Raw genomic sequence first — 16,362 nt, forward strand, 5'->3', positions numbered from 1 at the left:
AGTTATGATACGAGTGGTCCATTTAGGCGACAGCCCTGGAATTTAAAGTAAACATCACACGGCTGCACTCTTAAGTAAGCAACGCACTTGTTAATAATCGAAAGTGCATTTGAAAGTAAAACAAATAGAGACAATTTTAAATTCATGTCAAATGCCCCTCTACTGATCAAGGCAGCCAAACGTGCCAAACAGAGAGGAGAAATGCCGAAACTTTGCCAATTTATAGAGAGGCTTGTAGTTGCATGCAGGCAATTTTAAAAGAAAGGATTAGAAACGGTTTAAACCACGGTTCATCGGGCTTCCCTAACAAGGCATCCCCTCTCTTTACCTGCATTAAGAAGACAGATATCCTGCCAACATTAGAATTTCTCGAGCTTTGATGTGCTTTAATTGACATCTTTGATGTGCCAGCGGCTCTTTGGCTTTTATCGTCCCCTTTCATTCCAAGATTCAGTTGACCAATGTGTAGAAAGGTCATTCATACACCTATTCATGCTCGGTCGACTCTTCAGTGTCTTGGTATGAATTGGTTCGTTATTTTGAAAGCAAATGGAACATAAAACGAAAAACACAAGTCGTAAAAATAATTTTATTACAAAGTTATATAGTGCAAAGTTGTTTGCCTCGCAAAAATCACTTGCCGCTGTAAAATTATTTTAAGAATTGATCCATAAATATTAGGCATGCAAAACGACAATAAATAGATGATTTGATTATTGATTATCGATATCTTAAAATGTTTTATGATAATCTCACACAATGTGAATACGTTTAAAAACTAATGCCACTCTCTTTATGAATATAATCTACAATAAAATCTAAACTAATCGGCACATACATATACACAATTATAAATGTACATACTCAAACATTATATGAATACAAAATTAATATAGTCACTCTCACAACAAAATAAAACAGTGCTGCTGAACTTAGTAACAATATACCGGTACTACGCAAATTGTTTAAGTTACCCTATATGGAATGAAAAATAAATATATCATGAGACTATTTTCTACCATTTCTACCAAACTCGCACATTTGGTTAATGACGTCACTTTCAATTCCCGTTAACGCACTGTAGCTGTTGAGGTTATTCATGGCACGATCGTCGGAAGAAGCGATATCCTTTACCTCTTGGGCCGCGGCCCGTCCGGCGGTATCCAGGTCCATTCCAATAGCTATCACGTGGGTCCCAGCGTCCTTCAACTCCTTGGCTGCTGGAAGCGTCTCCTGGGCGTCTATGTTGGACGCCTCATCTGTGACCAGAATGACCACGTCCTGCGCCGATCGCCTGGCTCCATAGTCGTTTTGTAAAAGACCATGAGCGGTCCTCAGCGCCAGTGCAGTGTTGGTGCCCCCTGGCTTGTATCTCACGCCTGCTATCGCACCTTTGAGGCCATTTAAGTCTGAGTTACGTCCTAAACTGAAAGCAACATTGGCTTCTGAGTTGAAGGTGATTATGGCAAATTTGTTGTTTCTGGAGATTTGGTACAGCTTTTCAATGACAGAGCTGGAGAAGTTTCGGATGAAGTTGTGTGGCCCAACACTTACAGAGGAATCAATGACAAACGCAACATCAAACCTGCTAGGACATGCTGCAAAATAGAAAATAGTTTCAGAATGAAACATTACAATGTGCTTTTCCTTCCTCTGATTTAGTCTTATACAAAATGTGTTTTTAAACATAACTTCGTATCAATGAAACTTCATTGTGATGGTTTATTCACTGTAAATAGTATACAGGTATATGTACTTGGTCATTTATCATTACACATCAAGACAAAATTTGTTTGCGTTGACATAATGATGGTATAACGATGGTAAAAGATGTGGAACCGATTATACATGTATCGTATATATGCAATTCAGCCATTTAAGACGGAAAAAATATTTTTTGCACAATTGCTAAAATCTATATTTTTTTCGTTAAAAACCCCCCCACAAAACTGAGTAAAAAGAAAAACGAGAAACTCCTCTCATTTAGAACTTCACAGTAATAAATTCCCAAAGAGAAGTTTTTTTAAAACTAAGATTCATATCAGAATACAACACCTGTATCAGACATTTCCACACAAAAGAGATATATCAGTTAAAATCAGACTGTACATCGCTGGAACCTGTAAGGCGATACACTTCTACATGGTACAAATAGACACAGGAGCAAGCATTCAGACTTGCCTGTATAGTGAGATTACTACTATTTTGTTACACATTGTTCTGATACCATTTTGCCATAGTCTTTGTAAGTGTCGGTAAAAGCTACCGGATTCATTTAATACCTCAACTTCTAGGTTTTTAATAGGAATGCATTTATAATGAACATGTCTTAGTCTGTATCTAATACATGCACCAAGGGATTTTCTAATCCAGTATCGCGTATACACACTAAAGGTACAAATATTCTCCCCCATTTTTTTATGATTTTTACTCTGCATTGTTATCCAACAAAACGGTAGTTGTGTTAACGCTTACTCAAGTTATCACAAATACATGTATGTTACGTCGTCAAGTACCCGTATCTATAATCATGTAAAGAGGAACACTGGAACGTCAGTGTTATGTATATGAGGCCACACCAATATAATTTCTTGTTCGTCGGACACTCAGTGAAAAAAGGTATGAGCGGGCGAGCGATTAAATAATAAAATCACTTGTTTTCGTCGGGGTCCGACGAACAATTATATTGGTGTGGCCGCGGACATATTTTCAAACCCATTTTTCTATCTTCTTAAAAACAGAAAAGTGTTGATACAAAATACCTTTATTAAAAAGCTTATCTAGCCCTCATCTTCGTATGATTTATACATAATATACAATATATTTTAATAAATAGAAAGTCGCACAAGTATCTTAAAAATTATTTCAAGTTTTCTTAAAACCGATAAGAAACACATCAGCAAATAGTTTCAAAACTAGGATGATGAAGGAAAGGGGTGTGTGTGTGGGTTACATTTGGGAATCAGACTTTTATTATACATCTCACATATTACAGTTTTTGTTTATACTTAAAACATGTATCTTAGGCTATACTTTATACTATAACATGATACAAAAAGTCAAGACACAGCCCAAAAAATCATGGTTATTAACATTGTTTAGTACAAAGTCATCAAACCTTATTTGAACTCTAGAAAGCATATAAAAATATTTGAATCATTGCAATAAAAAGATTTTCAGTCAGTTTAACCCATTTTATAACCAACCGATAAAACGCACATTTTTATATACAACTAAAATTAAATTGCAATAAGGAAACTATTCAACGCTTTTCTATGCCACTGCCTTTTAAAGTTAAATATCGATTTTAAGTGGGGTGAATATACAGAGAAGAAATATCTTTAAATTTTAATGAGAAAATTTGAAAGCCATGATTAAGAAATATAAACATCTGACAAAAATTGGATATTTGAATCTTAAAAAAAATATTTTATGACACAAATTGATTCATTTGGTAAATAATTTTAGTGGAAACTGGATAAAGGGACATAACAAAGCCCACTTATTTTATTTAAATTCATTTTATGACGAGGATTAACCAAGTTTTATATTATTAAAAGGAAATGTGATATATTTATCACAACTTTACGATTTTCATCAATTACACGTAATACTATAAATACCATTCATTAACAAATGGAGAATAATTTATCATGAATTCTGTATTTATTATATTCTTGAAAAGGACAACGTTAGATACAGCAACAATTATTTCCGTTTCAATATTTATGATGAATTTATAGACTCTGTGTATTCAACAACGAGAGCTCTCGCGAATTTTTTTTCTAACTGATGCCTTTTTAGAAGAACGCTGGTTAGCATTTACTCTTCTGATCTGGCCACAGACAATACATGTTATGTACTATCATATGCTAGTTGATGTTTAAAGATACACACTTGGTCTGTCAGTGGAACTTTGATTGTTAAAATTTTTACCCCCCCCCCCCACCCCCTCTCAAAAAAAATTCTAAAAGTGATTACCTGAAGAAAATTATAAAGTAAATTTCGCCGGTAAATCCTTGAATACACTCACACCGGAAGGAACCAGTGACTGCTGCGGCTACACATCGGCCACCATGTTTACATTTTATTTCGTTGGTGTCGCAAATGTCCTTATTCATGCCGTATCTGAAATGAAACACATTTGATATTTTAAAGGTTATGATCTTCATCATTATATTACTGAATATCAACATACATATTCAGTAACATTGAAATACTGCTCGAAGTAAAAGTTGACCAATTGATGCCTTTTAGCACCGCCTTTTTTTACTTCCTGCTATATTTCTTTGTACATGTATATGTATGTATTTATCTGCCATTTTTTAAAAACTTTTTCCATTAAAATTATATTGAAACAAATATACGATATGCCTGTGCAATTTTCTTCAAGCCATTTATTGAGTACAATTTGGTGCAAAAAATCAATGTAAGATATTATCATTCAAACTTGTCATACTGTGTTTATTTATTATGTTTATATGGAATCATTATTGTTATACGTCACGTCTCATGAGGCTCTAATTCAGAAAATAAATTCTAATCTATTCTTTTCCATTCTATAATTTGTATTGGAGTCATGCAATTAAAACCGACTTTATTATTCATACTTTTCACATTGTCAAATAATCAAGTACATGTATATGTATTTTATAGTTAAATGTTGCAAATTTTAAAATCCTTATTACGACTGCGACAATATCTTAAGTTTTGTTTTTTTGTTTTGTTTAATTAGTATACTAAATCTCGTGCCATTTCACGTTGAAATGGTCTTATGGTTTTTTTTTTTTACCATATATTAAACGTGTTAGCATCTCCGGTATTGTGGATGCACCTCGTAACTACTATAATATGATGGTCTGAGTCAGTCCCACATATTCATATCTTCGAGACTGGCCTATATGGTTTACGTCCATATACTCGTGATTAAAAAAATAATCATTTGTTTTAAAATTTAAACTACCTGTAACAAATTGTTTTAGATAGTTTTGAAATTTATGAATTTTACACTTGTAATAAATAGTTCATACCCGGTGAAGATAATTTGTTGAAAACTGCACTTCCGACTTCTGGAAGTTCCGATAAGCTGTTGACCCAGAGGACGTTTTGATCCGGGGGCTGGGAGGCAATGTCATCCATTTCCTGTCGGTACATATCGCCTGCGAAATTGATGGCAATAACAAAGATGTGAACACCGGCCTCGATCCCTCAGTCGGATACCTTCGGGTATTGTATCGATGCTGTTGACGTTAGAGTTACCGTCCGTGATCATGATTACTGAAACGAAAATGATGCATTTACAACTTTAAGAATAATATTACCAACACCCAACAATAGTGTCAGACCCCAAATCTTGACTTGATAAGATGCAAAGGCAATCAGATTAATAGTATTTATTTTGGCTTAGTTTCAAAACATTTATAATGACAGTTTAATACTAGAAGGCTAAGTAGAAATATTTGTCATCAAGAGGTGTACTATGACCATCTCCAGCAAAGTCGTTTATTTGTTACTATGAAACTTTTGAAATATTTCAATTTCATCTGCAATAACTTGATTTCCGTTTAAACTGTACGAGAAACTCTACGAGCTAACAGTCTTTTGTAAGAAATTCCCATTTTAATTCGCATTGTAATATAAATGTCATTTGGAGTAGCTTTTCCTGCATGATAGGGTCAATTATATTTAAATTTAGTAACACAATTTAAGAAATGATGCCTCATGTAAGAATTTCTTTGAATTACCTATATAACGTTTTCTATACGAAAATGTTTGCAACATCATTCAAATACCTAATGTATAATGGATATGTTTGAGACTGAAATGTTCTAGCTATTTTATTGTATTGTTCTATCTTCCAACAAAGAATAGTTTGTAGAATATTAACCTTGTCTGATTTGGAATCAAATAAGCATTTTAGGAAAAGGAAAGTAATTTTCAGTGTGCTAAGATGTCAATTGTAATCTATGAAGTATGTTTGAAATTGATTGTATCATGACAAATTGTGACCACTCATTGCGCATTATTACCTAGTAAGACATTCTACAAGAAGAAACTATTTACATACATGTATTGGGTTCATTAGATCTATCGCCATTTCGGATGTTAAATATCTCTTGTCGGACCATCTTCAATCCTGCAGCGGTATTCGTACTGCCATAACGATACTGCATGGCGGAAATAGCATTGTTAAGTACAAGTTGCTTAATAAACTTTCTCATATCCCTGAGTTCTTTCCGATTGACATGCATACACGACAAACTCTATGTCCCCAGTTGACGGACATCCTAATGAAAACAAATGGTTTTACGTTTAATTAGTTAAATGCATGCAATAATATATCAGTCATAAAAGTTAACAATGTAATTCATAAGAATAAAATTCCATCCTTTTAATATAATTCTTACTATTTTTACAGACGTCTCCTGAAAACCCAGCTCTGCATTCACACAGGAATCCACTGTTATCATTTTTGCATTGTCCACCATTCCTGCATTGGCTGTTGGCACAGTAATCAACACCTTTGAAATTAAAGTTGTTGCCAATGTTATTCTTAGATAATCCTAAGTAATTAGTAATTTTTTTGATAGACAATTTTATTTGATAGTGAATTTAAGGCTTTGAAAAACAATTGAATTTTTCGCGCCAGTCTCTGTTTTTGGTGAAAATTGAATGCTTAAACATAAATATAAATATCCGGGCATGTCAAATTGTCAGGTACTTACGAAAACACATTAACTTATAAACATTAACATGAAATTTTTATAAGAACATTGAGTACTAGTATAGTCTTTAAAATATATTTTAGTAATATGAAGTAATTAATGAGTTAATTTTTATGCAATAGTTAAACAAATTTGCAATTTGTGATATAACGATATCGCCATAAACAGTTTGTAAATTGCAGTTACAGGACTGTACAGCAATTTCCTTTTCATCTACAAATTTAATCATGTAGACAGATAAATGCATGTTGCATTAAAATTACTTTCGAATAAAGGTTCTAAAACGTCATCCTTCATGGAATACTAGTACAACAGGGTTTTGTCGTCAATTTCCATTGTTTTCAGTCCTCGAGAGAGCGCTAAGTTTTCAGTCTCCTCTCTTCTTCGCATCTGGATAGCAATAGGGATAACCTGTATTTCGGACTCAATCGCCAATTCAGCCTCCTGTAACGTAATGTCCTCATTAACACCCACTGAACCGTCTGTTATGAGGTATGCTTCGTTCTTCACGCTCGGTCGATCTCCATTGCCGTTGAACATGTTTGTGCGCAGGCTCCTGAAAGCGCCAGCCATATTTGCTTTTCCTTTTGTGTATTCACTGTGGTCCACCATTCTTGTTATGGTATTAGTGTCTTGGTATTGCCCGATATTGAACTGTACCATTGGAGAGGAGCTGTACTTCATGGCACCTACTCTTATGTCACATTCCTCTACATTCATCTGTCGTACGAGGTAGTCAACATATCCTATGATGCGCCTAAAAGTATACTCCCCAATTCCTTCAGAGGAGTCCATGACGAACACAACGTCAGCTGGATCCTCGCATTCTGCAAAAGAGGGAGACAAACTATAAATAGATATATACCCACAGCTTTACGTACATAACCGAATTCGTATAAAAATTACTCCAAATATATATACTCTATATTTGGGTGATATAGAAAGGGATTAAATGATAAAAATTATAAGTAGGGTATTGAAAATATTGCATTTTTGCGAAAAAGAGGATACCATTCTTACTTTTATCACAATTTTGACCATGGAATCCATTTGTACACACACATTGATAGGATCCAATGCCATCAATACAGAATGCTCCATTCTGGCAAGGCTTAGACGCACATTTGTTGGCATCTACAATGGATCAAGTAAGCTATCATACATTTATAAAAATACATTTTATTACATAGTGTTATTAAGCAATACCAATCAGAAATTCTTTTATTGTTACGCAAACTACACACACACAGCCAAACACCTTTTGGACGAACTGAATTTTGAATCTTTGTCGAATTTATATATGAATTCAATTAAAAGTTGAATTTACATAATTGTGACAAAAAATGATTAAACCGTTATGAATTGACTTAACACCACAAGGTGTTGCTAATTCTTTTAAAAACAAAAGGCCCACGGGCGACATCGCTCACCTGAGCAACATTAGGCATGATAAAATCAGCTTCATGGAGTCATTATACATAATATCTGGACAATGTGGTATAATACATGTAGATCCTATTCAAAAAATCTGTTTCTCCCTGGATATTCTTATAATTATAATCAAGTCCCTTTTTTAAAGTAGATCCAGTGTTCTGTGAAGTCATACTTTATTGTAAAACTTTGAATTCTTTAAAATTTGTGCAAGATAGTTTTATCTATTTCATATGAATTTAATCTTATGGATGTAATTAGAAATACTGTTAAGTTCAAGATATTTTTGCAGCTTAATTTTATCCTAAATTTCCAATTTTTTTTATACATTTTATCTATGCTAAGGGGAAATAACTCGTTTTGCTGATTTCTCTCTCAGTTGTATGTCTAAATGATATAATTTTTCTAATTCCAATAACCAATTTTAAAATGTGTTTGTAGTTTTAGTTTTCTAGCACAGTTGACAATAAAATTAAAAAAAGATAAACATATTAAGTTTCTGCCAACAAAGATTTTACTTTTAACAAAAAAAACGTACGATTTTCTGATGCTAAAATATGCTCTAGTTCATGTTTATTTGACTTCTCAAAAAGTGTGATGACATGTATATTTTTTCTAATAATTGATGAAATTTAAGTCTATTAAGTTGAAATCAAGTTCTGTTCTGTTTTTCAACTTTCATCAGAGAATTTTACGAGTATTGAGTTACCTTAACAGGATGATTTTATAGTCATATTATATTCAGCATTGCAGTTCTTAACAAGAGGCCCAGGGGCCACATCGCTCACCTGAGCCTTAATTCTGATCAAATTTGCATTAGAGTATTAAAATCAAAATATCTTTACAACTAATTACAGTAGATCTTGCTAAAAAAAAATTGAAAATCTGTCAATTTTTATCCACATCTTTTTTTTGGTAAATGCCAAGCCCCATTTGTTGTTGTACCTTTAAGAAGATTTTTCTCTTATCCTATATACCCCCCACCCCCATTTTGTGGCCCCACTTTTCTCTAGGGAATCATGGTTTCATCAAACTTAAATCTGCATAACCTGAGCTTTCACACAAAGTACTGATTTTTGGACTGAAAACTTTCCAAGAATATTTTTAAAGATTTTCTCTATATATTCCTATGTAAAAATTCAACCCGCCATGGCAGCCCCGCCCTACCCCCAGGGACTATGATTTTGCAAACTTGAATTTACACTAGCCGAAGATGCCTCTACACAAGTTTAAGCTTTTCTGGCCAAATAGTTTTAAAAAAGAAGATTTTCTCTATATATTCCTATGTAAAAATTCGTCCCTCCCCCCCCCCCCTTGTGGCCTCATCGTACCCCGGGACTATGATTTAAACAAACTTGAATCTATACGATCTGGGGATGCTTCCACTCAAATTTGGGCTTTCCTGGCCTAATAGTTTTCAGAAGAAGATTTTTAAAGATTTGCTCTATATATAAAAATTTATTCCCCATCGGGCCCCGCCCTACCCCCAGGGACTATGATTTGAACAAACTTGAATCTACACTATCTACGGATGCTTACACGCCAAGCTGTTCTGGCCAAATAGTTTTTAAAAAGATTTTTAAAGATTTTCTCTATATATTATGTCAAAATTCACCCCCATTTTGGCCTCACTGTACCCCGGGACTATGATTTAAACAAACTTGAATCTATACGATCTGGGGATGCTTCCACTCAAATTTGGGCTTTCCTGGCCTAATAGTTTTCAAAAGAAGATTTTTTAAAGATTTTCTCTATATATAACAATTTATCCCCCAATTGTGGCCCCGCCCTACCACAAGGGACCATGATTTGAACAAACTTGAATCAACACTAACTAAGGATCCTTACACGCCAATTTGAGCTTTCCTGGCCTAAAAGTTTTTGAGAAGAAGATTTTTAAAGATATATTCTAATTTTAAAATACATTCCCCTATTGTGGCCCCGCCATACCCCCAGAGACCATTATTTGAACAAACTTGAATCTACACTACCTCAGGATGCTTTCATTTTAATTTGAGCTTTTCTGGCCAAATAGTTTTTGAGAAAAAGATTTTTAAAAATTTCCTCTATATATTCCTATGTAAAACTTGATCCCCCTATTGTGGCCCCACCCTACCCACTGGGACCATGATTTGAACAAACTTGAATCTACACTACCTGAGAATGCTTTCATTTTAATTTGAACTTTCATAGCCTAATAGTTTTTGGGAAGAATTTTTTAAAAGATATTCTCTATATATTCGTATGTAAAACTTGATCCCCCTATTGTGGCCCCACCCTACCCACGGGGACCATGATTTGAACAAACTTGAATCTACACTACCTCAGGATGCTTTCATTTTAATTTGAGCTTTCATAGCCTAATAGTTTTTGGGAAGAATTTTTTTAAAGATTTTCTCTGTATATTCCTATGTAAAACTTGATCCCCCTGTTGTTTAATTTACACCATCTGAGGATGCTTCCATTTTAATTTGAGCTTTTCTGGCAAAATAGCTTTTGAGAAGAAGATTTTTAAAGATTTTCTCTATATATTCCTATGTTTAACTTGATCCCCCTTTTGTGGCCCCACACTACCTACGGGGACCATGATTTGAGCAAAATTGAATCTTTATTACCTGAGGATGCCTCCATACAAGTTTAAGCTTTTTGGCCAAATAGTTTTTGTGAAGAAGATTTTTGAAAAATACCAACAAATTTTCAATAATTCTCAATTATCTCCCCTTTAAAGAGGGCGTGGCCCTTCATTTGAACAAACTTGAATCCTCTTCACCCAGTGATGCTTTGTGCCAAATTTGGTTGAAATCTGCCCAGTGGTTCTGGAGAAGAAGAAAATGTGAAAAGTTTACAATGACAACGCCGCCAACGCAAACGCCAACGCCGACGACAGACAACGGACAAATTCTGATCAGAAAAGCTCTCTTGAGCTTAAAGCTCAGGTGAGCTAAAAAGACCTTTAACAATTGTTTATATACAGGATATAAACCTACATCAAACTCTGAATCTCCTGTGAGGCCAAATAATCGTCCAGGGGCCGAAGTTTATACAATTTTAAAGAATCAGTAATATATATAAATGCTTGCATATAAGTAAAAGTATAGATAATAAAATTTCAGTTTTTGTGAATAATTAAAATGTTTTCTTTTGTACAACTGAATGTCCAATGTGGCCCCACTCTACTCCTAAAGATTGTGATTTGAACAAACTTGAATCTACACTATCTACGGATGCTTACACGCCAAGCTGTTCTGGCCAAATAGTTTTTAAAAAGATTTTTAAAGATTTTCTCTATATATTATGTCAAAATTCACCCCCATTTTGGCCTCACTGTACCCCGGGACTATGATTTAAACAAACTTGAATCTATACGATCTGGGGATGCTTCCACTCAAATTTGGGCTTTCCTGGCCTAATAGTTTTCAAAAGAAGATTTTTTAAAGATTTTCTCTATATATAACAATTTATCCCCCAATTGTGGCCCCGCCCTACCACAAGGGACCATGATTTGAACAAACTTGAATCAACACTAACTAAGGATCCTTACACGCCAATTTGAGCTTTCCTGGCCTAAAAGTTTTTGAGAAGAAGATTTTTAAAGATATTCTCTATATATTCTAATTTTAAAATACATTCCCCTATTGTGGCCCCGCCATACCCCCAGAGACCATTATTTGAACAAATTTGAATCTACACTACCTCAGGATGCTTTCATTTTAATTTGAGCTTTTCTGGCCAAATAGTTTTTGAGAAAAAGATTTTTAAAAATTTCCTCTATATATTCCTATGTTTAACTTGATCCCCCTATTGTGGCCCCACCCTGCCCACTTGGACCATGATTTGAACAAACTTGAATCTACACTACCTGAGGATGATTTCATTTTAATTTGAACTTTCATAGCCTAATAGTTTTTGGGAAGAATTTTTTAAAAGATTTTCTCTATATATTCGTATGTAAAACTTGATCCCCCTATTGTGGCCCCACCCTACCCACGGGGACCATGATTTGAACAAACAAACTTGAATCTACACTACCTCAGGATGCTTTCATTTTAATTTGAGCTTTCATAGCCTAATAGTTTTTGGGAAGAAATTTTTTAAAGATTTTCTCTGTATATTCCTATGTAAAACTTGATCCCCCTGTTGTTTAATTTACACCATCTGAGGATGCTTCCATTTTAATTTGAGCTTTTCTGGCAAAATAGCTTTTGAGAAGAAGATTTTTAAAGATTTTCTCTATATATTCCTATGTTTAACTTGATCCCCCTTTTGTGGCCCCACACTACCTACGGGGACCATGATTTGAGCAAAATTGAATCTTTATTACCTGAGGATGCCTCCATACAAGTTTAAGCTTTTTGGCCAAATAGTTTTTGTGAAGAAGATTTTTGAAAAATACCAACAAATTTTCAATAATTCTCAATTATCTCCCCTTTAAAGAGGGCGTGGCCCTTCATTTGAACAAACTTGAATCCTCTTCACCCAGTGATGCTTTGTGCCAAATTTGGTTGAAATCTGCCCAGTGGTTCTGGAGAAGAAGAAAATGTGAAAAGTTTACAATGACAACGCCGCCAACGCAAACGCCAACGCCGACGACAGACAACGGACAAATTCTGATCAGAAAAGCTCTCTTGAGCTTAAAGCTCAGGTGAGCTAAAAAGACCTTTAACAATTGTTTATATACAGGATATAAACCTACATCAAACTCTGAATCTCTTGTGAGGCCAAATAATCGTCCAGGGGCCAAAGTTTACACAATTTTAAAGAATCAGTAATATATATAAATGCTTGCATATAAGTAAAAGCATATATAATAACATTTCAGTTTTTGTGAATAATTAAAATGTTTTCTTTTGTACAACTGAATGTCCAATGTGGCCCCACTCTACTCCTAAAGATTGTGATTTGAACAAATTTGAATCTACACTATCTGAAGTTGCTTTCACTAAAGTTACAGCTTTTCTAGCCAAATGCTTTTTTAGAAAAAGATTTAGAGATATTTTTCTATGTATTCCTATGTAAAAATTTGTCTCCCCCCTTGTGACCCCACCTTCCCCCCCCCCCCCGGGAATCATTATTTGAATAAACTTGAAATCTCACTACCTGATGATGCGTCCAAACAAGTTTCAGCTTTCCTACACAAATGGTTTTTGAGAAGAAGATTTTAAAGATTTACTCTATATATTCCTATGTAAAAAGTCGACCCCCATTGTGTCCCCATCGAACCCCCGGGGGTCGTTATTTCCACAACTTTGAATCTACTCTACCTGAGGATACTTTCACACAAGTTTCGGCTTTTCTGGCCAAATGGTTCTGTAGAAGAACATTTTTAAAAAATTACTCTATATCTTCCTATGTAAAAATTCAACCCTCCATTGTGACTCCACCCTACCCTCGGGAGTCATGATTTTCACAACCTTGAATCAATCTACATTATCTGAGGATGCTTCCATAAAAGTTTCAGTTTTCCTGGCATGATAGTTTTTGAGAAGAAGATTTTTAAAGATAAACATTATATATTCATACAGTACCCGCAACGTTATTTTTTACAAGATAAACGATAGGATAGGATTCACGCACGATAGGATAGCATTAACGCACGATAGAACAGTATACACGCACGAAAGGATAGGATTAACGCACGATAGAACAGTATACACGCACGATATGATAGGATTGATACACGATAGGAAAGGATAAACGATGTTCATAATAAACGTATGATCGCTTTAAACGATATTTACGAACAAACTGATTATGGCAGAATTTGAGAGAGAACACGTACAAATAAAAATTTACGTGGAATTTCTTTTAAGTAACAATTGCCGAGTTGTTAATCATCGTTGCATCATTCATAGAATGTATAAAATTGACCAGTTCATTTTTTTTCAACTAAAATTATGAGCTTTAATGATCAATAAATTTTCTTAATTGTTAAAATTGTTTTCATTACCGAACACCCTAGCCGATCGCCGCGAATATTTCAGCCCGAGATTAAATCACTCGGAAAATAGCGGGTTTGATTATATAAATCCAACTCTTGTATAAAGTAAATATAAAATATATCATAAGTACATTTCTTTCTGTATAAGTACATGATGCATTAAAAACGAATTATTACAGTCAAGTTAAATAAATATCTACGCAGATACACATTCCGCGTACGATTTGTTAACATTGTTTTCATTACCACACACCCTAGCTGATTGCCGAGAACATTTCAGCCTGAAATCAAATATCACACGGTAAATAACGGGTTCAAAATACAACTCGTGGTTGAATTAAATATAAATTATATCATAAATAGTTTTGTTTCTGTAAAATATGATGCAACAAAATTATTTTGCATGAAATTTAATGTTTACGCAGGTATACACTCTGCGTACGATTTAATATATTCGATGTACAGGTAAATATGTTACCTTGTTCCTAAGAACTTCGTTTTGTTCATTTTCAATGTTAACAGATATAATTTACATATAATATTGGTTAATTTTGATCTAAAAAATTTAAAAATTAGTATCCTGACGGAATGTTGGATAGGATTTTACAATTCTTGTTCGATAAATATTCAAATACGGCGCACCGAACGAGTTGCAACTTAGTAATAAATTTACTTGATTATGAAAAGGCACGAAACGATTAACACGATAGAATAAACGGAAGAGTTGTTGAAATTAAACGATAAACCTGATAGGATTAACGCACGATAAGATAGGATTAACGCACGATAGAACAGTATACACGCAGGATAGGATAGAATCAACGCACGATAGAACAGGATACACGCACGATACGATAGGATTGATACACGATACGATAGGATAGGATTGTTAAAAATAACGTTGCGGGTACTGTATGTAAAAATTCGCCCCCACCCCCATTGTAACCCCATCCTACCCCCAAGGGTCGTGATTTTCACAACTTTGAATTTACTCTACCTGAGGATACTTCTATACAAGTTTCAACTCTCCCAAAACTAATTTTGAGAAGGAGATTTTTTTTTAAAGATTTACTCTATATATTCATATGTAAAAATGCAACCCACCATTGTAGCATCACCCTACCCCCGGAGTTCATGATTTCCACAACTTTGAATCTACACTACCTGAGAATGATTCCATATAAGTTTCAGCTTTTCTGACCTTATGGTTCTTGAGAAGAAGATTTTTTAAGATTTACTCTATATATTCCTATGTAAAAAGTCGACCCCCATTGTGGTCCCATCGAACCCCAAGGGTCATGATTTTCATAACTTTGCATTTTCACTACCTGAGGATGCTTCTATACAAGTTTCAACTTTCCTGGCGTACTGATTTTGAGACAAAGAGTTTTTAAAGATTTACTATATATATTCCTATATAAAAATGCAACCCTCCATTGTGCCCTCACCCTTCCCCCGGCGCTCATGATTTTCACAACTTTGAATCCACGCTACCTGAGGATGCTTCCACACAAGTTTCAGCTTTCCTGGCTGATATTTCTGAGAAGTAGATTTTTAAATATTTACTCTATATATTCCTATGTAAAAATTCAACCCTCCATTGTGGCTCCACCCTATCCTCGGGAGTCATGATTTTCACAACCTTGAATCTACACTACATGAGGATGCTTCCATATAAGTTTTATCTTTTCTGTCCAAATGGTTCTTGAGTAGAAGATGTTTAAAGAATGGTTAATAATAACAATTTTCTTTGTATTTTTTACCACCCGGTCTCCTTGTAGTAGTAGGTGGAGGCAGTGTTGTTGGTCTTTAAGGACGTTGGAGTGCTGGTTCGGGGTCTTCTCCCACTAAAACATGGATAACAAAATATCATTTAAAATAAAATAAGCGTCTTTCACTAGTATTTTCAAAAACTCTTATCGCTGTTGAACGCATTTTGCAAAACTCCAGGCAGTTGGCGACTTTGCAGAAAAAAATACGTATGTAAAATTATTGCAATGATTGCTACCTTCATAACCCGCATGAATCCTCAAAGAAAGCATTTTATTGTTTATATATACATTCTTCTTTTTAAAAGTTGATAAACTGACTGTAAAAAGTTACTTACTTAAATTAATTATCTAAATTAAGTAATTAATTAACTTAATTAACAAAATCACTGCTAATATATTCAGTATGTTAGCTAAAAGAAACAGCAGAATCGTCCACTATGGGAATTTAAGTCTGACATCATCTTGATGACTTCGTGCAGTCCGTGATTTTTCTTAG

At 34.3% G+C, this 16,362-nt stretch overlaps 2 protein-coding genes across 2 annotated transcripts; both read right to left on the bottom strand.

The window, feature by feature from the left end:
* Positions 1–575: 575 nt before the first annotated feature.
* LOC105324187 (collagen alpha-1(XII) chain) lies at positions 576–15,939 on the bottom strand. Its single transcript, XM_066075296.1, has 7 exons — positions 15,858–15,939; positions 7,746–7,859; positions 6,989–7,552; positions 6,408–6,521; positions 6,068–6,287; positions 5,031–5,277; positions 576–1,598 (listed from the first exon to the last, which is right to left on the bottom strand). Exons 6-7 carry the CDS (start codon positions 5,152–5,154, stop codon positions 1,009–1,011), a joined length of 714 nt encoding a protein of 237 aa, XP_065931368.1. The 5' UTR covers positions 5,155–5,277; positions 6,068–6,287; positions 6,408–6,521; positions 6,989–7,552; positions 7,746–7,859; positions 15,858–15,939; the 3' UTR covers positions 576–1,008.
* On the bottom strand, positions 7,029–8,173 carry LOC136273158 (cartilage matrix protein-like). The gene is made up of 3 exons (XM_066077335.1): positions 8,140–8,173; positions 7,746–7,859; positions 7,029–7,552 (listed from the first exon to the last, which is right to left on the bottom strand). Exons 1-3 carry the CDS (start codon positions 8,171–8,173, stop codon positions 7,029–7,031), a joined length of 672 nt encoding a protein of 223 aa, XP_065933407.1.
* Positions 15,940–16,362: the final 423 nt, after the last annotated feature.

This window comes from Magallana gigas, chromosome 2 (genome assembly GCF_963853765.1).
Source record: "Magallana gigas chromosome 2, xbMagGiga1.1, whole genome shotgun sequence".
Classification (NCBI taxonomy): Eukaryota; Metazoa; Mollusca; class Bivalvia; order Ostreida; family Ostreidae; genus Magallana; species Magallana gigas.

Excerpts from the sequence above, each read along its gene's own strand:
- LOC136273158 (XM_066077335.1), bottom strand. The coding sequence starts at position 8,173 with ATGCCTAATGTTGCTCAGGTGAGCGATGTCGCCC. Across the intron at positions 7,860-8,139 it reads TCAGGTGAGCGATGTCGCCC|ATGCCAACAAATGTGCGTCT; the intron begins GTGGGCCTTTTG and ends GATCCATTGTAG. Across the intron at positions 7,553-7,745 it reads TGGTCAAAATTGTGATAAAA|AATGCGAGGATCCAGCTGAC; the intron begins GTAAGAATGGTA and ends CCTCTTTTGCAG.
- LOC105324187 (XM_066075296.1), bottom strand. The coding sequence starts at position 5,154 with ATGTACCGACAGGAAATGGATGACATTGCCTCCCAGCCCCCGGATCAA. Across the intron at positions 1,599-5,030 it reads CAACAAATTATCTTCACCGG|CATGTCCTAGCAGGTTTGAT; the intron begins GTATGAACTATT and ends TCTATTTTGCAG.